We start from the raw sequence: 27502 nt of genomic DNA on the forward strand, positions 1-27502 counted from the left end.
CACATCCTAAGGAGGAGAGGCCAGGGCAGTCCCCCCTATAAAAACAGGAAGGGTCCAGTCAACATAACATAACAACAGAAATAAAATAACCTCTGCACATTAAACAGAATATTTATGCTCACAGTACTCACAGTAAGTAAAAGTTGACAGATTATACGAGTTTGACTATACATGTCATGGTTCTAAGCCTAACTTTTTGTACAGTATACATTTTTCTGAAAAAGTGATTTCACTTCTGCAAAGTTTTACTTATTTTACATTCCACTGATTAAAATAGCTGCCTTTTTGGAAAAGTTGTGGAGGAGGTGCCTGCTGGGAATTTTTTTTAATCTGAACTTGCTCTCAGTCATTTGTGCAAAATGTCCTTTGACCTGTTGGGATCAACTATGGAAGAGATAAGATAAGGGATATTGGAATATGTTAAAAATAAGAAGATCAAAGCCTACTCCTTCCCATTTAGTAGTTTTCTTTATATGCAGTTTAATTTTAACTTTAACCTCCTAAAACACGAACTCTTTCATGGCATGCATGAAAGACCTGATGAATGTAAAAACAAAGAATTACGTGATTTTTTTTTTAAACCTGATTTTTGTTTCTGAGAAAAATGAGATCCACCTATGAGGACGTTTGCTTTAAATTTCAATAGAACAGTGCCAGTATAACATCCTCATAAGTGGATATCAGGCCCTTGTAGAGCAAAATTTAGTATTTTGGTCTAGACAACCCAAAATGTGATGTCCACATATGTGGACGCCAGGTCCTAGGAGGTTAAATCTGAGTGTTATATACACATATAATGTTTCGGGAAACTATAAACAATGACCGAAAGGTAATAATAACAGTAAAAATAATAATAATTTCTTTAGTAGTTCCAGAAATAGAAGCAGCAGTAGTAGAAGTAGTCATCATTTAAACCTGCATTTAAAGACAGCCAGGCCTTCATTTGTTCTTAAGAGGTTGAAGCTCCAGTACACAGTATTACTTTGTTGACAAATGGATTCCAAGTCTTACCAGAGCTTCAACCTTGTTAAACTATTGTTCTTTTCTGTACTACTGGAAAGTGGGTGAAATTGCACCAGAAATTTCCACTGACATTCCTCTTCATTTGTTCACACACTTGGTCAGAGGCACGTCTAAGTTTGTTCGTACAAACAAAATCAACAATATCAAAATACTGATTGTTCCTCTTTTCTGACCTCTTTTTTCATATTGAGAGTTTCAACCAAAATTTGGATTCAATCCACATTTGAACTCATCACTTCATAACATATAACAAAGTTTCCCACTGATTTTTAGTCCACTTCTTGTGTAATTTGGCATGATTTAGCCTTTTCTTCCTCTTTCCCTGTCTCAAGAATGGCTTCTTGACAGCCACCCTTCCATTGAGACCATTTCTGATGAGGCTTTAATGAACAGGGCCAGATGCATTTCTTCAGGACATGACTTTCAGATAGTGTTCATCTGCTGTAGATAGTTGTTCTAGGCCTGCCATTTCATCTTTGTCCACTACTTGTTGTGCTTCCCCCAATGCTTTGAAGAGCACACTGCACTGATATGCATTTTCAGCTAATAGCTCTTTGACAATCACCTGTTGGTGGCAAAATACTATTTCCCACCTGTCAAACTGTGTTATTATTGCCACTTTTAATAGATTCAACTAAAGAAATTAGAAGAAATTATGTGTTTGTGCCACATGCTACTAGTAAGAAAGGTCCTGAAGATACAATTTACAAATGGGTTCTAAACTGGTTCATTGTTTGAGTTAGGTACCTTCTTATGCAGGAATAGGTCAGTGTTAAGTGGCTATACAAAACATAACAAAAAAACCCATTTCTTTCAAAATAGTCAAGTAATATTGGACATAGAGGAATGAAAAGGAAGCCAATGTCCAAGGGAAAACTTCGAGAGACCTTCAAAAGGCCTGGTGAACCATTGCTATTAAGGTTAAAAAATTAAAAGAAAGTCTAACTCTCATTGGAAGGAAAATACAAAGAAATAAAGGTGGCTCAAGACTTTTGCACAGTAGCATAGCCATGGCATTTGACCTACTTTCTCCCAGTGGTTCACAGAAGGCATGTTTTGAATTTCTTGTACATCAACCTCCACAGCAGGAGGGGCTTACAGCTGTTGTACAGAAGAGCTCGCAAACAAGGTTAGGGAATAGTTTTGATTCTTTATTCATTCACTTGATATCCATTCCATAAACTGTTCTGAGGAAGTCATGAAATTATGCAAGAAAAATGACAGCATTATATTTGTCAGAGTTCCTTGACTCAAGTCAGCCTCAGTACATGTCGTTTGAGGCGAAAGACAAGACAGAAAAAATGTTTTAAAAAGTTTTCTCTCTCAGTGCTGGGGTACTTAACCAAGATTGAGAAATATTTAAAATTGTTATTGATAGGCAAACCTTCTGCAATCTAACTCTCTTCCAGTTAAATCAGCCAGCAAAGCAGAGTAACATTTCGCTATAACATATAATTACTCTAGTTTAAACTTGTAAAATTTACATTTTTCATTTAATTTAAAAAATAAAGGTGTTGAAGTAATGCCCATTACTGTCAACTCATTTGTGTCATTTTGGACACTCTGTTAATGCCAGATGGTGGTAATCATAAATCCTGATTTATTTACTTATTTGTTTGTTATTTTTAATTTGTAATGCTGTCTGACACTAGATCCAGCACAATCACAGTTATATTTCTACATGTTGGAGACAGATGGAAAGACATTTTCCACAATATATGTTTTTGCCTTATTTTCCTTTTAAATGAAAGATTTTTCAAATAATTCAATATATTTGTCAGTTAAAGCTGTGTAATGACAAATTGGGACAGTGGTCTCTGCAGGGCAGAGTCAGCAGACATGAGCCAACAGTTCATTGTGACAGGAGAAGCAAAGCTGTAGTCAACAACCATCTCCCTACAAAAGAAAGAATAAAGAGATCATATATCTTTGTAGTAATGGCTGAATTCTAAAGCAATTTTACTTGGTGAATTAAGAAAACAAAAACAAATGTAATGTACCCAGTAACGTCTGCCTCCTGGTTTTTAATCTTTAGTTTTCTGACAGGAGCTTGCTGTACCTCCTCATAAACTGCAGCCTCTACAGCTGGAAGGAGAGAGTGAAGCAAGAGCTAACATTGAAAACCAATGCAGCAAGGACACACACACACACACACACACACACACACACACACACACACACACACACACACAGCTTTTCACTCACCTAAAAGTCCTTCAGCGTTGTTGTCCAAGGGACGCTGTCTTAAAACTGGCCAAAAGAATTTTTGGCCATTCTTCTCATGAACTATGATGACCATTCGCATGTCTCCAGTGGCAACGTCTATTTCGTTGTTGCGCACAATCACTGTCACACTGTAAAAACATGCAGTTACTCAACTTTTAAAAAAATGTATAAAGGTTCAAGGCGCCCCCACAGATCATGCTACTTGGATGAATTTAGCCTGCTCTGATTAAACAGCAGTGTAGTGCATAAAGTACAGGGCCTTTAATGTTAGCATCTTTTGCAAAAATGAATCTATGACAGTGAATTCATGACAAACTCTACTTCATGTCAGCCCCTGCCATAGTCATTCTGTTCTTCAGTCCATGGCTTGAACAAATAATTATTTATCCATCCATGCATTTTCTTCCACTTTCTTCCTGGGAAGAGCTGTGATAGGAGCTGGAGCCTATCCGTGAAAGTTGGGGTACACCCTGGACAGGTCCTCAATCTGACACTGTGCTGGCTTGGTTTCTAATAAGTAAACATAAGTCTATAAGTAAATGTAAATCTATGGCCTGCAGCCTACCTCAGCATAAAAAGTGAAGATCTGTATACACTCGTCTGCCTGTATTCTTGTGCATTTGGGCTTTACTCAAATGCACTCATCATTGTGAGAAACAATCATGTTCTTGCTTTCCTTCTCTGAGCCAACTAATCTCTGTTCTGTTTTTTTAAAATCTCACCGCCTCTTATCATTTTGCCTTCCGGCCTCATTCATTTGACCCACCTCCTCCAATTGCTTTACCTTAACCACCATTAGCATATACACTCCTAACATTGTCAGGACTCTGATTAGTTACACTATGTGGCCTAATAAATGTCTAATCACCGAATAGCTTATAATTCATACTCTTTACTTCAATGAATTACCAGTGCTTTCAAATGATCTGTCCTTACTGAAATCACATCTCATGTACTTAATAATCAATACAAAAAGAAAAAAAAAAAACTCTTTAGGGGTTTCAGCCTCAGAGATGTCAGCTAACTTGGACATGTGTTGAGAGAGACAGTCTTCTCATGTAAATCTTGGTAACACAGGTGAATAAGGTCACACATCAGTGCTTAAAGCTGAGAGCATGAGTCTCGACCATGATAATACAACATCACCTTCCAGCTGTAAGGTGATCCTGTCCAGTGTAATTTGTTACTGTCTGTCCATCTCGTACAGTGACCCAGTTGGTGTCGATCTCAACATGTTGGCTGCCACTGACGTGTATGAAAATTCTGCTGAAGCCTCCATTTGTAACTGAATCAAGCTCACCATTTACAGACAGTTCTAGAAGAAAAGAGAAATGCTGATCTTATACCACAAACCGGAGTTTTCATATGAAAGTAACAATGAGAAAGAAGAATAACAGTTTTTATTACACTGAAAAGAAATATTAGGATGGAAAAAGCTAACACTACTGACCCCTGCTGGGATAGTGAAGAAGTTTAAGGCGGACAGGTCCACTAACATCAAAGCATAGTGGAACAGTCTGATTCTCAGCTTTTAGCAAAAACCTGTGGAGTACAGGAGCTAGAGACACAGAGGTACACAGTGTTAGAACATTTCTAGTGAATATGAAATATTCACTCTTCTTTTCCAAAATTTGCCATATAACCCTGAGCCAGGAACCAAACTATACACATTTGTTCATACATACTATGAGGATCCTAATTTATATAATATTTTGATCCTACAATTTTTTTTCTTTTCTGTTTTATTGTGTATGAAGAGATTTGAAAAAAAAAGCAAATTTTTAGATTTCCCTTCCAGAAAAAAGTATGTAATTTGGTACATATCTGAGTAGACCATGCCTCCGTTGCAACTTGAAATACAAAAAAAGCAAATGAACAAAAGAAACCAAAACTAAATATTGTAATTTTTTTTAAATCAACCTGAATGACATCAAGGCAATACAATACCATTAATGGCTTCCAGAGTAGTAGTATCACGTGAAAGATGAACAACAGTAGGTTGGACATCAGGGAGAACAACTGTAAATACATTTAAACAACATGAATTACATACACTAATATTTTAAGTCTTTATGTTGCAAATTGAGTTCATAAACACATCCTGATACTAACCACTGCTTTAAATAAATAAATAAAGACACATATATATTGAGTCTCACAACTCAGTGTCAGTCTGTAAACATAGTTTGTACATAAATTCTAATTGTTGCAATTCAACTTGTTAGAAATGTTGTTGACAAACATTATCAAAGACAGCTCCCACCCTGGTTTTGACCTGTTCAACCTGCTTCCCTCAAGGAAAGGCTACAGATGCATCAGGAAAGACTGATGCGTCAAAGACTGACAGACTCAAAAATAGTTTCTTCCCAAAAGCCATAACCATGCTGAACTCACACATGCACTGACAAAGCAATACCACCTCCCAATCCAAGGACTACCCTCTATACCCAGACTACACAACTACCATCACTACTGTGTAATATTTAATTTATGTGCAATAACCCACACAGTAAATATAGAACCCTATTTATTTTTTTCCCATTACATATTTATACATTTGATGTTTTTTGAATACTGTTCATATGTAGGGGTGCAACAATACATGTATTGGTGTTGAACCGTTCGATACAGTGCTTTCGGTTCGGTACGCATATGTATCAAACAATACAAAATGTTTAATTTATTTTATCAACTTTTCTTCTGACGATGCTGTCTGTGTTGAGAGCTCAGTGGATCTGCGTTCGACTTATCCGCCTAGGCTGCACTGTCGAGCGCAGATCCACTGAGCGCAGCGCAAGCTAGCGAGACAGAAGCTGTGTCCCAAAACGTCGGCTGCATCCCTCGGAGGACCCGGCCTTCGCGGTCTACGTGGGTCGGGTCCTTCGAAGACCGAGAAGGCCGGAAGTGCGAGGCTGTGAAATGGGACGGTCTAGCCTTCAGATTTGCGTCACCGCGGTCTCGGTGGAGTTTAATAAACTCAGCTGTCTGCTCCTTGCTATTTAAAATATAACAAGACACTGCCGTAAATTCTCGACCGTCTCACACTTCTGTTTAATCAGTTTTCTGTTTGACGTTTATTCAGCTGTGTGAAAATCCCGGAGGAACCCACCCAATGGATTAATAAAGTTTTATTTAATCTAATAACTTTGATCTCAGCCAAACCGATTTGCTCCGGAACAAATAAAACACCGAAAAAAGCCAAACAATTACATTTTTAAGTTGTCCGAGTGACTTATATATCATGTTTAACCTGAGTAGCGAAAGACAGCGGGGGTCTGTAAATGATGAAGCCGGGAGTCCGCTGCTATCGCCGACTCGAGTGACCATTGAACCCCCCGGCTTGCTATCGAGTGGGTGGGTAACAGACGTCTCCGAAAACGTCGGCGCACTTTTGCAAACATGCGATGTCTTTATAAACCAAGCAGATATTTGAAGTTTACACAGCTACTTTCTCGCCTGAAAATATGTTAAAAGTTTATTTTGTGCCCCAGAAAGATTGATAAGAGTAATTTTAAAACTTAGTAGCGGCCGCCATTGTTGGAAACTGAAATTGGCTGGGCCGCGCTATGAATTCTGGGATATGGTGGGCCATGAAGGACACACCCGACCCATCCTTCAAATTCAGGGAAATGAAGGACGCATTTGTCGGCCGCATTTGAAGGAGTTGACGAATTGGGACAGCCTTCGTTGCCTGGCTGTGACGTAATCGGCCTTCAAATGCGGCCTGTGGAGGATGCAGCCGACGTTTTGGGACACAGCTAGAAGCTAAGCTCGTTGCAACATGGCAACTGCCTCAACGCTCCCTGAAACTGAACCTCCCCCACCCTCATTCAGATCTGGCATTTGGAACTATTTTGGTTTTCATGTGAAGTATGACCCTGATGGGAAGCGCGTCATGGACAAAAGTAAAACAGTATGTCGGATGTGCAACGCAATGCTCAATGACATTGGTGGGAACTAGTGCGTTAGCACAGTTAGCTCGTTAATGTGTTGAAGCCGTCCAGCCGCACGCACCGGGCGATCCGCAGTAACTCGTTAACGGAGATTTGCCGCGTTATGGCGTTAACGTCATTTTAACGAGATTAACGCTGACAGCACTAGTGGGAACACAACGAATATGACTGCACATTTACGCCGACATCATCCTAGTGCAAAGACAAGTGGAAGCAGACAAAAACAACAAGCACGCATGCTACAAACTTTACCTGAGTCATTTAGACAGCCATTAGCACATGATTCTCCTTATGGGGACCTGATATAATAATAATAATAATGGATTGGATTTATGATATGTTTAATATGCAGCTGAGAATATACCCCAGAAGAAGGGTATAGTATAGCTTTTATTTTGGAAAGAGCCATTTCTCTGTAATAAACTCTCTTTTCCAAAGATGAGTGATTTCTCGATCAGATAGATTTATTTTTTTCATTATTTTGTTGTTTCAGCAACATTAAATTTAAAAACTGTACTTTTGAGTTAAAATAAATATTTATAATTTTAATAAATGAAAAATTAAAAAGGCATGAACATTTTTTTGTATCGAAAAAATATCGAACCGTGACACCAAAGTATCGAACCGAACCGAACCGTGAATTTTGTGTATCGTTGCACCCCTAGTATATAGTGCTGCGGAATTGTGCACTTCCCCCCCTTTCTTTTCCCACATGTTTGCACAGAGAAGGAGATGCTCTGTATCTCATTGTACATGTGTACAGTGACAATAAAAGGCATTCTATTCTATTCTATTACCCCACAAATGCAAAACCTGATAATACATATAAATTCATATAAAAGCTTTGAATGCTTCACCAGAAGAACAGATGTTAGGAAACCCAGTAAAATTACGCATTAAAACTGTACACACAGGTTTTTTGGGTAGTTACCAATACTGTTAATCTAAAGCAGCAGTTACATAAACCTTGCATTGGGTGACGGTCTAATAAATTTGTTAAGCACTTTACCTGGTGCAAGGTCTCCTCTCTCTCCTCTGGGGGTATGCTGTTGCAAGACTAAAAATAAACAGTAACATTTAAGAAGGAAATATCTGTTTTTATGAAATACTATTTTTTTGTATGTTTTTGTAAAAGAGTACATTTGAAAATTCAGGGATAATATTAATGATTATATTTTAGCATTAACAATATGATTTTGATTAAATAGCTTGTATATACTGGTGGATTAATTATTCCAAAAACCAAAAAAATAAAAATAAAAATTTCGGTAGTTACCAATACTGTTAATCTAAAGCAGCAGTTACATAAACCTTACATTGGGTGATGGTCTAATAAATTTGTTAAGCACTTTACCTGGTGCAAGGTCTCCTCTCTCTCCTCTGGGGATATGCTGTCGCAAGACTAAAAATAAACAGTAACATTTAAGAAGGAAATATCTGTTTTTATGAAATACTATTTTTTGTATGTTTTTGTAAAAGAGTACATTTGAACATTCAGGGATAATATTAATGACTATATTTTAGCATTAACAATATGATTTTGATTAAATAGCTTGTATATACTGGTGGATTAATTATTCAAAAAAAACCCAAAAAAACAAAAAGAAAATTTTTTTTGGGTAGTTACCAATACTGTTAATCTAAAGCAGCAGTTACATAAACCTTGCATTGGGTGATCTAATAAATTTGTTAAGCACTTTACCTGATCCAAAACGTCCTCTATCTCCTCTGAAGGCGTGCTGTTGCATGACTAAAAATAAACAGTAACATATAAGAAGGAAATATCTGTTTTTATTATATACTTTCGTATGTTTTTGTAAGAGTACATTTGAAAATTCAGGGATAATGTTAATGATTATATTTTAGCATTAACAATATGATTTTGATTAAATAGCTTGTATATACTGGTGGAATAATTATTCCAAAAACCCCAAAAAAAAAAAAAAATAAAAAAAAAATTGGGGGGTAGTTACCAATACTGTTAATCTAAAGCAGCAGTTACATAAACCTTGCATTGGGTGATCTAATAAATTTGTTAAGCACTTTACCTGGTCCGGGACGTCCTCGCTCTCCTCTGGAGGCGTGCTGTTGCATGACTAAAAATAAACAGTAACATATAAGAAGGAAATATCTGTTTTTATTATATACTTTTGTATGTTTTTGTAAGAGTACATTTGAAAATTCAGGGATAATGTTAATGATTATATTTTAGCATTAACAATATGATTTTGATTAAATAGCTTGCACATACTGGTGGATTAACTATTCCAATAAACATAGATTTGTTTTGGTAGTTACCAATACTGTTAATTTTGTGGTAGCAATTACATGAACCTTGAATCAGGTGATGGTCTAATACATTTGTTAAGCACTGTACCTTGTCCAGAGAATCCTTTTTCCCCTTTGTGGTGGACCACTTGCATGACTAGAAATAAAGAGTGACATTTAAGAATTTAATATCTGTTATTTTCTTTAAAAATTGTTTTAGAGTACTGTACAGTTGCCAATCTACCCAATATGTCTGTGTAGGCTCTCAGTCATCCAGGTCATGCTGATCTAAGGAAATTGGAAGGAAAAGTGACTGGACTTCTTTAATTTTCTTGAAGACATTTCATCTGAGTAGCTTCTTCAGTTCTAAAACCAAATGGTAAAAAGTCCCAGGTATTTAAACCCTAGTGGAGGTCCCTTAAGAGCACTATTAATCATGTGACTCATCACATGAGCCAAAGTGTGAAAAGGGCATGGGTCATTATCACAAGAGGTTTTTGGGTTAAACCACTGTGGGACCTTTCTTTACCTGACGCTAGATGTAAGTGGGGGGTGAGTTGGGAAGGGATCTCAAAGCTGATTTGTAGGTGGCAGACAGCTGGTGTGGTAAGCAACCCCCTCTGTTCAAAGATGATCATTCACAGTAGACATAAATGGCTTCTTTTACTCCTCTTTTAGATTATCTGTCTTCTGTTTCCAATGTGAACACTGCCATCCTTGACAGAGTGACCTTTGACCTTTAGATCCAGTTGTACAGCCAAGTCTTGTCCTGTCAAGGTGGCTCTTCTTTGTCATGTGTTTATAGTATGGCTGTTTGGATTCTGTGATGTAGAGGTGTGGCTGGGTCTGAAGTGGACTGGGATGTCATGGTTGGAGAAAATTCTCATTTGGTTCTAGAACTGAAGACGTTTCTCAGATGAGAGGTGAAACATCTTCAAGAAACTTAAAGAAGTCCATTAACTTAGATTCCAAGATCCTTAGACTACCGTGACCTGGATGACTGAGATCTACCCCAATAGCCTTTTGCAGGTAGTTGTAAAAATTTACCATAGTTTGTGATAGTATTACAGGTACATTATCCCATTAATAAACTGAAGAAAAAAAAAATCTGAAAGGTCTTCACTTTAAAAGTATCTATAGAGGTTCTAAGGTTCTAAGCCTGATCAGAAATGGCCCCAGAGGAAGGGTGGCTGTCAAGAAACAAGTTTTATGAACGGGAAACAGAGAGGCAGACAACCATTCACACTGACATTCACACCTATGGACAGTTTAAAATAATCACTTAATCCAACCCTGCCAATTGCATGTCTTTGGACTGTGGGAGGAACCTGGAGAGAACCCACACAAACATGAGAAGAACCCACACACACACACACACACACACACACACACACACACACACACACACACACACACACACACACACACACACACAAACAGTGGGATGCAAAAGTTTGGGCAACTTTGTTAATAGTCATTATTTTCCTGTATAAATCGTTGGTTGTTACAATAAAAAATATCAGTTAAATATATCATATAGGAGACACACAGAGTGATATTTGAGAAGTGAAATGAAGTTTATTGGATGTACAGAAAGTGTGCAATAATTGTTTAAACAAAATCAGGCAGGTGCATAAATTTGGGCACTGTTGTCATTTTATTGATTCCAAAACCTTTAGAACTAATTATTGGAACTCAAATAGGCTTGGTAAGCTCAGTGACCCCTGACTTACATACACAGGTGAATCCAATAATGAGAAAGAGTATTTAAGGGGGTCAATTGTAAGCAATGTTGGGGAGTAACGGAATACATGTACCGCCGTTACGTATTTAGAATACAAAATATGAGTAACTGTATTCCGTTACAGTTACCGTTTAAAAAGGTGGTATTCAGAATACAGTTACTTTGTTGAAATAAATGGATTACACGGCGGTACTTCCCTGTTTCATATTGTCGCGGGTCAGGACTGTTTGGGTTTGTTTGACAGCTACGTAATGTTGTTCCAGGCGGCAGCATTACGATTGCCATGGTTACAGGGTGACACGCTCTCTCGCTGCGTGTTTCCTGGGTGAGAGAGCGCTTTTTTGTTGTTGTTGTTGTTGTGCTAAGCTAAAAGGCAGAATGCTACAGGCATGGCCCTAAAGAATGTAGCATGCAGCGAGAATGGACTGCCATACACGTTATGTGTCTGTGAGCGAGGGAGGGAGAGAAAGGAAAAGTCCGAGCTGTCACGGAGCAAAAACGGGAGCTGGAAGCATGTAAATATAATAATAACCACTGCAGCCAAGAAGAGTGCCTGACGAGCCCAGCTGTAAGTAAGCTATTAAGACTCAACTGTACACTGTGTTCGTGTTTTCCTCCGGAAAAAATAAGTTCCGTTGGAGCAGCCTTTCAACGCCTCTCTCTGTCTCTGGCAAGCAAAGTTGACCCAGACAACAAAGTAAAGCTATTTTTCGGCTACCAGCCCGACACGGAACCCACCGTATTAGCCAGAGGTCGCTTTACTACGGTTCGGAGCCGCGGACCTTCAGTAACAGTAATAAATCACAGCAATAGTACATTCACGTAGTTGTAAACAGCACGATAATATATTAAGTAATCCAAAGTATTCAGAATACGTTACTCTCATTGAGTAACGTAACGGAATACGTTACAGAATACATTTTGGGGCATGTATTCAGTATTCTGTAATGGAATACATTTTAAAAGTAACCTTCCCAACACTGATTGTAAGTTTCCCTCCTCTTTTAATTTTCTCTGAAGAGTAGCAACATGGGGGTCTCAAATAACTCTCAAATGACCTGAAGACAAAGATTGTTCACCATCATGGTTTAGGGGAAGGATACAGAAAGCTGTCTCAGAGATTTAAGCTGTCTGTTTCCACAGTTAGGAACATATTGAGCAAATGGAAGACCACAGGCTCAGTTCAAGTTAAGGCTCGAAGTGGCAGACCAAGAAAAATCTCGGATAGACAGAAGCGACAAATGGTGAGAACAGTCAGAGTCAACCCACAGACCAGCACCAAAGACCTACAACATCATCTTGCAGCAGATGGAGTCACTGTGCATCATTCAACCATTCGGCGCACTTTACACAAGGAGATGCTGTATGCAAGAGTGATGCAGAGGGAGCCTTTTCTCCCCCCACAGCACAAACAGAGCCGCTTGAGGTATGCTAAAGCACATTTGGACAAGCCAGCTTCATTCTGGAATAAGGTGCTGTGGACTGATGAAACTAAAATTGAGTTATTTGGGCATAACAAGGGGCGTTATGCATGGAGGAAAAAGAACACAGCATTCCAAGAAAAACACCTGCTACCTACAGTAAAATATGGTGCTGGTTCCATCATGCAGTGGGGCTGTGTGGCCAGGGCAGGGACTAGGAATCTTGTCAAAGTTGAGGGACACATGGATTCCACTCAGTATCAGCAGGTTCTGGAGATGAATGTCCAGGAATCAGTGACAAAGCTGAAGCTGCGCCAGGGCTGGATCTTTCAACAAGACAACGACCCGAAACACTGCTCAAAATCCACTAAGGCATTCATGCAGAGGAACAAGTACAACGTTCTGGAATGGCCATCTCAGTCCCCAGACCTGAATATTATTGAAAATCTGTGGTGTGAGTTAAAGAGAGCTGTCCCTGCTCGGAAGCCATCAAACCTGAATGAACTAGAGATGTTTTGTAAAGAGGAATGGTCCAAAATACCTTCAACCACAATCCAGACCCTCATTGGAACCTACAGGAATCGTTTAGAGGCTGTAATTTCTGCAAAAGGCGGATCTACTAAATATTGATTTCATTTCTTTTTTTGTAGTGCCCAAATTTTTGCACCTGCCTGATTTTGTTTAAACAATTATTGCACACTTTCTGTAAATCCAATAAACTTCATTTCACTTCTCAAATATCACTGTGTGTGTCTCCTATATGATATATTTAACTGATATTTTTTATTGTAACAACCAACGATTTATACAGGAAAATAATGACTATTAACAAGGTTGCCCAAACTTTTGCATCCCACTGTATATATATATGTATTAAAATTCCCCGGTCAATCCTTCAAGCTCGGGTCCTCTACCAGAGGCCTGGGAGCTTGAGGGTCCTGTGCAGTATCTTAGCTGTTCCTAGGACTGCGCTCTTCTGGACAGAGATCTCCAATGTTGTTCCCGGGATCTGCTGGAGCCACTCGCCTAGTTTGGGAGTCACTGCACCTAGTGCTCCGATTACCACTGGGACCACTGTTACCTTCACCCTTCACATTTTCTCGAACTCTTCATTGAGCCCTTGGTATTTCTCGAGCTTCTTGTGTTCCTTCTTTCTGATGTTGCTGTCATTGGGAACCGCTACATCGATCACTACGGCCGTCTTCTTCTGTTTGTCTACCACCACTATGTCCGGTTGGTTAGCCACCACCATTTTGTCCGTCTGTATCTGTAAGTCCCACAGGATCTCAAGACAAGAAAGCTCCTGACCATGCATGGAGGATTTCACCCCAAGTCCAGCACCCTGAGGCTGGCACCACAGTCCAGGATGAGACAACGAACATCCATGAATACATCACGAAGATGGCCCCAACCGACCGCGTGCTCAGTGAATACCTCAGGCAGCAGAAACCCAAGAAAGAGGAGGAAGGCGAGGAACCATCATGGAAGGACAGGCCCCAGCACGGTATGTACCACCGGCAGATAGCGGAGGTGGCTGATATCCAGAAATCCTACCAGTGGCTGGACAAAGCTGGACTGAAAGACAGCACGGAGGCACTAATCATGGTAGCACAGGAACAAGCTCTGAGCACAAGATCCATAGAGGCTGGGGTCTATCACACCAGGCAAGACCCCAGGTGCAGGCTGTGTAAAGATGCCCCAGAGACAATCCAGCACATAACAGCAGGGTGCAAGATGCTAGCAGGCAGGGCATACATGGAACGCCATAACCAAGTGGCCGGCATAGTGTACAGGAACATCTGTGCCGAGTACAACCTGGATATTAAATACAGTGGAACTCCGACTTACGAAATGAATTCGTTCCCGAGGGTCTTTCGTAAGTCGAAAATTTTCGTAAGTCGAAGCACCCATCGCGCCTTTTGAGTGAACGATAGGCTATAGGCTAACTGCTAACTGCTAACTGCAACAACAATACGTCGTTCAAGTGGAACAGTGAAGCGCAAGTACAAAAGCCAAGGGGTTGTCACATGATTCGGAAGGCATTGTGGGCATTGTGGGCTCAGCCAATCAGAGCCAGCGGATTTCGTTACACGGGCATTTTGCCGTACCACGGGCAGAAATATTGCCTTTAAGTGCCTTCGTAACTTGAATTTTACGTTAAATGGGGTATTCGTAAGACAGGGTTCCACTGTATATATATATGTATATATATATATATATATATACATATATATATATATATATATATATACAAGAAGGCATCGGTGGGCAGGAGACAAAAACAGGGCGTTGTTGGAATGCTACTATGCAAGTAACCCTGGCGGAAGGAGTTACATGAATAGGATGAGGGACCTATGGATTCTTCGATACCCAACATCCACAATGACGGCGAAACAACTAGTAGCTCAGTGTTCCAACATTCGAAAGAAGGGACTGCTATCACAGCTAGAGATTGACGAGGTACAACATAAATGCTACGGCAAGGAGGAGTCAGGACGCCAGGTCAGGGGGGAGATATCATCACCCCCACCCGAGATTGGGTACAAAGCCCCAAGTGCGACAGGAGAAGGATCGTTGAGTGCGCGAAGAACTGACCTGAAAGATAGGATCATGGCCAAGCTTGAAACCTGGATCCCCCGTAGCCGGTTACCAAGATTACGTGAAGTACCCTCAGAAGGTCTGCTAGATGATGTTAATGCAGCACTACGGACGATACCTACAACCACGATTACCGACACTAACAAGCTGATCTACACTACGGCAGCAGTGATCAGTGAGATGCTTGGCTACAAATTGAACAGCCACAAGGGGCAGTACCCTCCATGGAGAAGGAGGCTAGAGGGCAAGATCAAAGTAGCACGGAGGGAGGTTAGCCAACTAACGGAGTTGCAGAAAGGCGCGACAAAGAAGGTGCATAAGAAATATAGCAAGCTGTCCATACCTGAGGCCTTGGAAACTGCCAAGAAAAGACTCACAGCCTTGGCCAGCCGCTTGAGGAGGTACACCAGAGAGATAGAAGGCAGGAGAATAAACCATCTGTTCTCCACAGAACCAGCAAAGGTGTACTCTCAGTGGCAAGGGAACAATAAGAGAACAGCACCACCAAGGCTGGAGACGGAGCAATACTGGAAGAGCATATGGGAGAAGGACGCAACCCATAACCGCAATGCTCAGTGGCTAGTGGATCTGAGGGCAGACCATAGCGACCTCCCTGAACAGGGTCCAGTAACCATCACAGTGGCAGACATCTAAGGAAGGGTCTCCAGTATGAAGAGTTGGACAGCACCAGGGCCCGACATGGTTCACGCCTACTGGCTGAAGAAGCTGACTGCACTCCACGAGCGTCTGGCAGCACAAATGAACCAGCTGCTAGTTAACGAGAGATACCCGGAATGGCTAACCGAAGGTCGGACGGTCCTGATCCCCAAGGACCCCAAGAAGGGACCGGTCCCATCCAACTACCGACCAATAACCTGCCTCAGTACTACATGGAAGCTCCTGTCACGCATCATATCGGCTAAGATGAACAGGCACATGGGTCAATACATGAGCGGGGCACAGAAAGGGATTGGCAAGAATACCAGAGGCGCAAAACACCAGCTACTGGTAGACAGAACAGTCAGTCGAGACTGCAAGACCAGGTTGACCAACCTGTGCACAGCCTGGATTGATTACAAGAAGGCCTATGACTCAATGCCCCACAGCTGGATACTGGAATGCCTAGAATTGTACAAGATCAACAGGACCCTAAGAGCATTCATCAGGAACTCAATGGGGATGTGGCGTACAACACTAGAGGCTAACTCCAAGCCCATAGCACAAGTCACCATCAAGTGCGTGATCTACCAAGGAGATGCTCTGTCCCCACTGCTGTTCTGCATAGGCCTGAACCCCCTCAGTGAGATCATTAACAAGACTGGCTACGGATACCGACTACGGAACGGAGCGGTTGTCAGCCACCTCCTGTACATGGATGACATCAAGCTGTATGCCAAGAGTGAACGAGACATCGATTCACTGATACACACTACCAGGCTATACAGCAATGACACTGGAATGTCATTCGGACTGGAGAAGTGTAGTCAGAACTGAGGGGATTGAACTACCAGAAGGCAACATTGCAGACATAGAGGACAGTTACAAGTACCTGGGGATCCCGCAAGCGAATGGGAACCATGAAGAGGCCGCTAGGAAAGCTGCAACCACCAAGTACCTGCAGAGGGTCAGGCAAGTCCTGAGGAGTCAGCTGAATGGTAAGAACAAGATCCGGGCCATCAACACCTACGCCCTGCCTGTGATCAGGTACCCTGCTGGGGTAATAGGCTGGCCAAAGGAGGAGATAGAAGCCACTGACATAAAGACAAGAAAGCTCCTGACCATGCATGGAGGGTTTCACCCCAAGTCCAGCACCCTGAGGCTGTACGCTAAGTGGAAGGAAGGGGGCCGGGGACTGGTGAGTGTCAGCACCACAGTCCAGGATGAGACAAGAAACATCCACGAATACATCACGAAGATGGCCCCAACTGACAGCGTGCTCAGTGAATACCTCAGGCAGCATAAACCCAAGAAAGAGGAGGGAGACGAGGAACCATCATGGAAGGACAGGCCCCAGCACGGTATGTACCACCGGCAGATAGAGGAGGTGACTGATATCCAGAAATCCTACCAGTGGCTGGACAAAGCTGGACTGAAAGACAGCACAGAGGCACTAATCATGGCAGCACAAGAACAAGCTCTGAGTACAAGATCCATAGAGGCTGGGGTCTATCACACCAGGCAAGACCCCAGGTGCAGGCTGTGTAAAGATGCCCCTGAGACAATCCAGCACATAACAGCAGGGTGCAAGATGCTAGCAGGAAAGGCATACATGGAACGCCATAACCAAGTGGCCGGCATAGTGTACAGGAACATCTGTGCCGAGTATAACCTGGAAGTCCCGAGGTCAAAATGGGAGATGCCCCCAAGGGTGATGGAGAATGACCGAGCTAAGATCCTGTGGGACTTTCAGATACAGATGGACAAAATGGTGGTGGCTAACCAACCGGACATAGTGGTGGTAGACAAACAGGAGAAGACGGCCGTAGTGATCGATGTAGCGGTTCCGAATGACAGCAACATCAGGAAGAAGGAACACGAGAAGCTGGAGAAATACCAAGGGCTCAGAGAAGAGCTCGAGAGGATGTGGAGGGTGAAGGTAACGGTGGTAACGGTGGTCCCCGTGGTAATCGGAGCACTAGGTGCGGTGACTCCCAAGCTAGGTGAGTGGCTCCAGCAGATCCCGGGAACAACATCGGAGATCTCTGTCCAGAAGACCGCAGTCCTAGGAAGAGCTAAGATACTGTGCAGGACCCTCAAGCTCCCAGGCCTCTGGTAGAGGACCCGAGCTTGAAGGATAAAACCGCCCGCAGGGGCGAGATGGGTGTTTTTATATAGATAGATAGATAGATAGATAGATGTACCAATTTGAAACCATAAACATTTCAGGCAAATCAGATGTGGTTGAGCAGAAAAATTAAAAAAAAATCTGATAATGTAAGATGGAATGAGTCTAAAAAATTAACATGCATTTATATAGAACTTGCTGACAACATTAGTACAGCACTCTATATTAGTCATGTTTTCTCACAGTACCTAGTTTATTAGTTAGTATGCATTCATTTATTGTGTATTTATAATGAATTATTCAGTACAAACTTAAGCAGTAATTATATCATAATAGAGCACCTGCAGTATGTGCCACAACATACCTCGATGTTGCAAATCATGAATGCTTACGACTCCTAAAACAACAAAATCATGAACAAATTGATTAATTAAAATTAAGAAACATATTCATTTATATATAATAATTAACCCAAAGCAATCCTGACTAAAATAAAGTTAAAATCGAGGTCCCTTTTTCTTGTGGATTCAAGATGGTTTCTTGTAAAAACACAATAAAAAATAGAATATAATATGAATTGTTCTGTCCCAAGTAAAAGATTAAAAATGGTTCATAATAATTTAGTGATAAAAATGTCATATTTCATCTGTGGTAATTTATGTTAAAAAGGAGAGTCATGTAGTTAAAAAATATTTTTCTATACAGTCAGCATTACTTTTTCTGTATCTTATTTTGAAGGAGTAATCTGTGTTCGCAATGCATTGTGGGAAGCAGAAGCTGCAGTCATTTGGGAAAAAGCATTGTACAGGAAGCCTGCCTATCCGTGTTTAAACTTCATCTCCTGTGCCCTGAATCTTTATATATACCATCGAAAGCAATGGCTGTAAGTTTATTACATGTTCTGGTTTGTTTTATATGTTTATAACAGCTGATTTAGAGATCATTTTGTGAATGTGTTTGTACCAGGAATTAGCCTTATCAGGGCTCTAGACTAACTTTTTGCCATGGGCGCAGCACCGGCACAAAAATTAGGCGCACTCAAATTTTTCAACCGCATCGCTTAACACCGGAGTTTTACATGTGCACTTTTTTGGGGGGGAAGTTGCAGTCCATACAGACAATATTCATTTCTAAATTATTAACTAACAATCTTGTGCTTAAAGTGCTTTGTCAATATTGTAGAAAATGTTATTGTAGAAAACTTAATCATCATCTCAGCCTCCTCTGACGACCTGTTTGCTGTTGCCTGCTGCTGAAAGGCAGTGGGGAGAGGGGACACTTGGGCAGTGCATTTATTGCAGCATATAATGTGTTTTCTGGATACACTGTGCTTTTTCAACATTCAAAGATTGATTGCTCCGTGTCAGAGCACTGCCTATGAATTTCAGACGGATCAGGCCTTAACTTAACAAAAAAGTTGTCAATAGTTCTTTTTATTTGTTCTTATTACCCATAGCTACATCCACTTCTGTCAGGCCTAGGCTGCTCACTAGGGCTGGGTATCATCACTGATTTCTATAATCTATTCGATTCCGGTTCTCAAAGTCCTGATTCGATTCAATTTAGCCTCAGACAGTTAGAAATATTATAATTCTGATCATTTATCAGTACTGATACATGTGAGACTTCATCAGAATTGTGAACATCACAGCAGATGCCTTTGTGTCAAAGTAACTGAGAATAAAACACAGAAAAACATGAAGGAGATTTTTCTGGCCTGTCTTTTTATAGCAGATAACCTTAAAAATATTCTGCAATTTTGCATAATTTTAAAAAGTTTAAATTTCTTCAATATTGAACAGCAGAAATTAGGCTTTCTTGTCCGAGGTCATTTAAGTGAAAAAAAGAAAAAAAAGGAAAAAGACAGCGGCCGACAGCGCTGTAAACAACGGTAGACTGGTGGGTAATAAGCGATAATGCAGAAAACAGAGATTTGAGACGGGAAACTGTTATTGAAGTACAGAGAGGGAGAGAGGGCATGAAGTGTGATTTTTATCGTGATGGAAGCAAAACAGCAAAACTCAGAGGGAATTCATGACGATGTTTATCAAATGTGAAGCGTAGTTTGCTGCTTCTTTTGCTGCTGGCTCGGTGAATTTTGGTTGGAGAGACAAAACCTGCAGCTCAGAATCAGCGCAAAAAGACGGAACCACAGCGCGGACCCGACGCATCAGAATCGGTGAGCTCCGACAGCGTGTCCGTGTTCGGGCCGTCGGGTGAGAAAGCCGAGAAACACAAAGCTGATTCTGATGCGTCGGGTCCGCTCTGTGTTACGTCTTTGTGTGGAATCCGTGTACCTGCTCTCATTTGCTGTTTGGTGGTTGTTGAAATAGTTTTGTGAGCTTTAATCTGAGAAACTGGCGTTCCTGGCAAAACACGGTTATATTTAAAAGTCAATTCAGGATTTAATGAATCGATATCGCTTTATTCAAGCTACTCACCTCCCTCTATCCACCTGCACTTTCAACTGGACCACGGCCAATCAAAGAGGTCCCGCCCCTGACTATCTCTGATTGGTTTAGTCCACGATAGGGACATAATGGGCCTTTCTCAATATGCGTACTTGTGCGTAGTTGCGTTCTCGTGTACTCGTGATACGTCATCAGTCGGAGACCAAGTACTGTTCCAATTCGAAGTACGCATCAAGCCGAGAACGCGAAAAAGTCCCGGATGTGTTCTCGCTCCGCCCGTTTTATCGAGCATGCATCGGTGGTGACTTGTGTGGACTTGGTACAGCTAAATATCCCAGAATGCATTTCGTCCAAAACTCAAACGCGGCAATGGCGGATGAGCGGGGCTAAAAACTTTTAAATATTACTCTTTCTGGGTCACAAAATAAACTTTTAAGTTATTTTCAAGCGAGAATGTAGCTGTGTAAACTTCAAATATCTGCTCGATTTATCAAGATATCATATATTTCCAAACACGCTCCGACGTTTTCGGAGACGTCTGTGACCCGCCAGCTCCATAGCAGACAGCGAGGTGGAGGATTATTAGAGCCGGCGAGAACAGCGGACTCCCGGCACATCGTTTTCAACCCCCTCCCGCCCGCGGTCTTCTCTCTACTCAGGTTAAAGAAACCCCAGCAGCTGTCTATCGTATTGAGTGTCCACTAAAATAAAAATAAAAGCGTTCTAACATCTCACCTGCTTGTTTTTATTAAGGTATGTACACGTATGTACATGTACACTATTTTTATTAATAGAGATTTCACTACTGAGGTTAAAAATGATATATAAGTCACTTAGATCACTTCTAAATGTTAATGTTTGGTTTATTTCAGTGTTTTATTTGTTCCTGAGTAAACCGGTTTGGCTGTGATTAAAGTTAAGCTTCATAACATGTTACTCACAGTTAAATTAAGAGGGGACGGCAGTAAAAACTCCGGACCTGTGACATCATCAAGTACGCTGGTGTTCCAATTGTACAAATCGCGAGTCCGTGCTCGCGTTCTCGGTGAGTCCGTACTCCCGTGCGTTCTCGGCCAGTACGTACTCGCCGAGAACGCGAGTACGTACTCACGTACTTGAGAATTGAGAAACGGCCATTGTGTGTCTGTTGTTGACCACACGGAGAGTTGCAGAGATTTTTTTTTTTTTGTTAACCGAACAGTTGGTCGCACCGGTGCAACCAAATATTTTTTTTAGTCGCACCATTGAAAAATTTGGTCGCATTTGCGACCAAATTGGTTGCACTCTAGAGCCCTGCTTATCCCAGAAGCGGATTTTGCTCAGAGCATGGTCTATTAACGTAGCAATGATGCTAGCGATCTAATTTGCATATCAGAGGATTGTTAAAACTACTGTTTATCATTACTTAGCAGCTAAGACTAACTTTGATACATGTTTTCTATCACTAGATATTTCTTTTTGTGCATTTATTTCACATGTCAAATAGCTAAAGGATATTTTATTTTCTGGTTTATTTTTTAGTTTCACTCAGCACTTTCATCGAGCTATTCAAGCCACAATTGTAAAAGATTGTAAGCTGTCGAGAAGACCGTAATAAAGGAGCAAGACGCTCAGTTTCCTGGCTCATGAAAATTGAGTTTGGCTTGCTGTTGACCTGCGTTAACATACACAGTGTATCCAACACGTAGCGATAACAGTACATGAATTGATATGATTTTTTTATGTAATATGTTTCTCATTAAGAGTCTGTTTCTGTGTTAGGCCTTTTTGTGTTCCCATTTTATTTTTGTAGTCTATTATGCTTTGTATTCAGTTTCATTTCCCTTGCCTTATCCCTGATTAAGTTTAGCTGTGTTAGCCTTGTGTTTCCATTCTACCCTGATTGCTCTCAGTGTCTGCGTATTTGAAACCTGGGATAATGTTTGTTCATTGTTGTGCTGCACTGCTGTCTTTAGTGTTTATTCTGCCAATTTGTTCCAAGATCCTTCCTTGTGTTTTCCCCATTATTTCTAGTGCTCTATACTGGACTGCCATATATAGAGAGCTTACTGACAACAGTTTATGTTACTCATGTTTTCTGCCAGTAACTAGTTTATTAGTTAGTATAAGTTTATTTATATTGTATGTTGTTGTATTTATATTGTTAATAAAGTTAATTTATTTAGTATTTTGAGATTATTTGACATTCCTGAAATAACAAAAACTAATTGATAAAATGAAATTAAGAAACATGTTCATTTATATTTTTATATATAATACTTAACTAGCCAAAATAAAGTAATGAACAAGGTCCCTTTTTCTTGTCAATTCATACACGTTTTTCATTCAATTCAGTGCAATTCAAATTTATGTATATAGCAACAACAATTGCATCAAGGCACTTTATGTCTTGAGGCAAGGTAAAAACAAATAATACAAAAAAACAAACAAACAAAGAAAACCCCAACAATCATATGACCTGCTATGGGCAAGTGCTTTGGCTACAATGGAAAGGAGACACTCCCTTTTAACAGGAAGAAACCTGAGGAAAGTTCCCACAGGTGATACTGAGGACAAAACACAGAGATGAAACTAGAACAGACTGGGCATGAAAGGTCAAACAATCTAGTAGGTTCAAACAAGGAACCAAGAACTAGAGGCAAAACCCAGAGGCACTAGGAAATACTATACTCAAGACTAAATAATGCAGAACTTGAACATAAGTCATCTCTTAAATCCAAAAGAAACACATTTTGAGTCCACAAAAAACACACAACAAAGGACCATGGTGATAATGTATTTGATTTCTGTGCCAACTCTAAACTTATATTCTTTTTTTGCAGTAACTATAACATAAATCTATCCCCTAAACCTATTCTTGTATGTTTTCAAAACCTGAAAGCTTACATTTTACTACAAAAAAAAGCAACAATAAATTCAACCATATGCCAATCTTGATCCTTCATTTCTTTATATTTTGATTTAAAGAAGCCAGAATTTTTTTTGTCATTTTATTAATAATAATAATAATAATAATGATAATGATAAATTTTATTTAAAAGCGCCTTTCAAGACACGTAAGGATTCGGAATTTCACGGAGAGCCAGTGAAGTTCATGAGGAACAGGGGTGATGTGCTGGACGGGGTTCTGGTAATAATGCGGGCAGTGGAGATTTGAACCATTTGAATTTATGGAGGGATTTTTGAGTGAGACCATGTAAGATAGAGTTACAATAGTCACTGCAGGAGGTAAAGAGACTATGAACAAGAATGGACGCAGACAGGGTGAAAAGAGAAGAACGTAATCGGTTGATGTTGCGTAGATGGAAATAGGCAGAATGGGTGAAATCACTGATGTGAGATTTATAAGATAGTGAGCTGTCAAAGATGACACCTAGGCTCTTGAAGTGAGGTGAAAGGAAAACTGTGGAGTTACCAATTGTGAGAGTGAAATTATTTGCCTTAAGTAGGTTGGATTTGGTGCCCATAAGAAGGATTAAACGTTTATCCTCACTGAGCCCAGTTAAGCCCCAATGCCCCCAGTACCGGGGGCACTGGGGCAAATAATTTCACTCTCACAATTGGGGCTCAAGAGTTATATAACCCTCGATGCCGTCAAGCCTTTTATGCCAATTCTTAAACGGCTATATTCTCTCAGACAGGAATAAACCTCACCATAGTTACAGTTTTTGACATTGTTTATTGCTATAAAGTATAAAGTCACATACAGTTTCCCAGTAATTCAGTTCCATTTGTCTGGACATGACTCAAGTGGATTCTTCAGACTGAAGAAGTCACTGATGAGTGAAACATTTCAACAGAATGAACTTTCTTCCTTATCTGGATTATTGAGTATGCATTAAAACATACAGTTTGTTTAATTATATCATAACAGAGTACCTTGAAATGTTGAATGTGGAGTGAAGGAGTTAATGTTACGTTGCACTTTTCCTACTGAAAAGACAAAGATGAGATGAGATATAGAGACAGTTAGAGCAGGGCGATATGACCAAAAATATTTATCACGATATACATTTGAAAATTTGCGATAACGATATAACTGACGATATAATTGACACTAGACAAAATACTTTACAACTCCACAACTTTATTAGTGCAAAAAACCCCATCAATGTATTTTCACTTAAACAAGCAGCTGTTTTTTTATGTGCATTAAAGTTATATAAAAATGTAACAGTGCAAATTCCTCGCTGACAGTTTAACCAAAAGGCATTTCCAGTGGAAACTGGCCGACATATCCTCAGCAAAACTATGAATAATATCCACAAAACTTAAAAAGAGGTTATACACACACAATATGGTAATATTATGTTGAAGCACAGTACGTATCACTCCGCCAGGCGCCTGCATACGATAGCCGTAATGCTCCGACAATCCATCAAGCGGTGTGGGTTCGTAGCTTACCAAAGTCGTACTAAAACATTTGACAGATTTTCGAGCGCCGTGTACCACATAAAATCGTTTCGAGGTCAGTAAACTAGGGATGCACCGATACCGATACTGGTATCGGGTATCGGGGCCGATTCTGTAAAATGTGTGCGTACTCGTACTCGTAAAAGTTAACCGATACCATGAACCGATACTAATGTAGCCCGGATGGGAATACTCATAATTCCCATGGACTTAAACGCCACGGTAACATAAGGTGTTCACAGTTGATGTTATGTGATGTAACTCTACCCTAAATGTAATTTGCCCTGTAATATGTCACAAGGTAAATACAGGTAATTAGAGCAATCAAACTGTTATGTTAATCATAAAAGTATTATTTTATGGTATGTAACTCTGAAGGGAGTTAAAATATTTTTCAGAGTTCTAATTTTCTGGAGGCCCGTGAAGGTAGCATAAAACGGGACCTGTGTATCTGTTGCAATGGAGGAGGAGAAGAGAACGGCATGGAGAGATGCACGAGGTTAGCTGAACCAAAGTGAGAGACTCGGCTAGTTTTACTGAGGTTAACCAGCACAAAAGAGTGTGTGACTAGAAAGCTGACCGTGTGAGAGCTTCACAACAGAGTGTGGGTGAAGTGACTTTTTGTTTCAATGGTCGCACCACCGTGGAAAACTGTGTTTCCAGCTACGACCGCCGAGGCTAAAGGCTAGCCCGGACTGCTTGGCTGCACCACGGAGGCAGCCGCTATGGACTGTCGGAGAGCTGGACAATGACTGGCTAACGTGCTGTAGCAGAGACAGCATCGGGTCCGCAGGGAGTGGATTTAGTGTGGGACTGGTGAACGGCGATCTACCGGGCAACGGAACTGTAAGTCAGACTTTTGTGCTCTTACTGGGGAGAAGAGGATTTTTCTCCATCGTCCGGCGTGAGCAGCAAACAGGCCTGCAACAAGTGTGAATGTGAGTGTGTGGAGCCCATGTGTGAATATTGTGTGTTAAGTGGATTTATATAACGTGTTTTGGAGTGTATATTAGTGAGTCACTTACCAAAAGGTGATAATATAAGTTGGGTTGTTTAATATAATTTGAAAGGGAATTATGTCATTTATACAGTGTATTTCATTTGGTTAAGGAATTGGAATATCATTTGAGTTTAAAAAAGGGATGTGTTGTACAGTATTTGTCTCTGCCCTTACGTTCAGTGAACGTTTCGTTTGGGTTAAAGAGTTGTCTGGGGTCGTTTCTTTACTACTGGTTAAGTTTAACTTGTGTGTGGTAGAAGTATCGGTTTTTGTACTCGGTATCGGCAAGTACTCAGATCCAAGTATCGGTATCGGATCGGTTTGAAAAAATTGGTATCGTTGCATCCCTACAGTAAACACAACCAGAATTCATACATAAGGCACACTGGATTATAAGGGACACTGTCGATTTTAAGAAAAATCAAAGGATTGATTTTAAGTGTGCCATATTTTCCAAACAACACAGTAATAACGACGGCCCGCTAGCATGCTCTACCAGAAATAGTGCTTTGTTGTGTATCTGACAGACGAAAGCTAAACCAGTTACACACCACTGAAGTTGCACCATTTTTACAAACCAATTCTGGTTCATCTGTTTCATTTAACGATCCACTTTCGCTCTTGTCATTCTGTGTCGCCGCCATGTGCGTATGTAAACATAGGCACTGTGCATGCGCGTTTCACCCATATTCTATCGCGATATTTCATTTTCCTATCGTTGCCCAAAATTACACCGGTATTACCGTGAACGGTATGATATAGCCCAGCCCTAGAGACAGTCATAAATTCCTGATCAGTTAATGCATATTAGGGATGCAACGATACCAATTTTTTCAAACCGATCCGATACCGATACTTGGATCTGAGTACTTGCCGATACCGAGTACAAAAACCGATACTTCTACCACACACAAGTTAAACTTAACCAGTAGTAAAGAAACGACCCCAGACAACTCTTTAACCCAAACGAAACGTTCACTGAACGTAAGGGCAGAGACAAATACTGTACAACACATCCCTTTTTTAATCTCAAATGATATTCCAATTCCTTAACCAAATGAAATACACTGTATAAATGACATAATTCCCTTTCAAATTATATTAAACAACCCAACTTATATTATCACCTTTTGGTAAGTGACTCACTAATATACACTCCAAAACACGTTATATAAATCCACTTAACACACAATATTCACACATGGGCTCCACACACTCACATTCACACTTGTTGCAGGCCTGTTTGCTGCTCACGCCGGACGATGGAGAAAAATCCTCTTCTCCCCAGTAAGAGCACAAAAGTCTGACTTACAGTTCCGTTGCCCGGTAGATCGCCGTTCACCAGTCCCACACTAAATCCACTCCCTGCGGACCCGATGCTGTCTCTGCTACAGCACGTTAGCCAGTCATTGTCCAGCTCTCCGACAGTCCATAGCGGCTGCCTCCGTGGTGCAGCCAAGCAGTCCGGGCTAGCCTTTAGCCTCGGCGGTCGTAGCTGGAAACACAGTTTTCCACGGTGGTGCGACCATTGAAACAAAAAGTCACTTCACCCACACTCTGTTGTGAAGCTCTCACACGGTCAGCTTTCTAGTCACACACTCTTTTGTGCTGGTTAACCTCAGTAAAACTAGCCGAGTCTCTCACTTTGGTTCAGCTAACC

At 40.7% G+C, this 27502-nt stretch overlaps 1 protein-coding gene and 1 long non-coding RNA gene across 3 annotated transcripts in view; one reads left to right on the forward strand and one right to left on the reverse strand.

The window, feature by feature from the left end:
* Positions 1 to 2153: 2153 nt before the first annotated feature.
* Positions 2154 to 27502, reverse strand: part of LOC100704191 (inter-alpha-trypsin inhibitor heavy chain H3) — a 34013-nt gene continuing 8664 nt past the window's right edge. For both annotated transcript variants that reach the window (XM_019358827.2, XM_025907272.1), the window contains 13 exons: positions 24309 to 24362; positions 18383 to 18415; positions 9580 to 9627; positions 9251 to 9298; positions 8905 to 8952; positions 8557 to 8604; positions 8212 to 8259; positions 5197 to 5268; positions 4700 to 4807; positions 4396 to 4564; positions 3229 to 3377; positions 3024 to 3108; positions 2154 to 2919 (listed from right to left, as the gene is read on the reverse strand). In XM_019358827.2, the coding sequence (XP_019214372.1) occupies positions 2805 to 2919; positions 3024 to 3108; positions 3229 to 3377; positions 4396 to 4564; positions 4700 to 4807; positions 5197 to 5268; positions 8212 to 8259; positions 8557 to 8604; positions 8905 to 8952; positions 9251 to 9298; positions 9580 to 9627; positions 18383 to 18415; positions 24309 to 24362 (1025 nt within the window). In that variant the 3' untranslated portion in view covers positions 2154 to 2804. The remainder of the gene's footprint in view (positions 2920 to 3023; positions 3109 to 3228; positions 3378 to 4395; positions 4565 to 4699; positions 4808 to 5196; positions 5269 to 8211; positions 8260 to 8556; positions 8605 to 8904; positions 8953 to 9250; positions 9299 to 9579; positions 9628 to 18382; positions 18416 to 24308; positions 24363 to 27502) is intronic.
* LOC112846918 (uncharacterized) lies at positions 18422 to 23962 on the forward strand. The gene is made up of 2 exons (XR_003220135.1): positions 18422 to 18901; positions 21951 to 23962. It is a non-coding gene; the product is annotated as an uncharacterized LOC112846918 (long non-coding RNA).

This window comes from Oreochromis niloticus, linkage group LG5 (genome assembly GCF_001858045.2).
Source record: "Oreochromis niloticus isolate F11D_XX linkage group LG5, O_niloticus_UMD_NMBU, whole genome shotgun sequence".
Lineage (NCBI taxonomy): Eukaryota > Metazoa > Chordata > Actinopteri > Cichliformes > Cichlidae > Oreochromis > Oreochromis niloticus.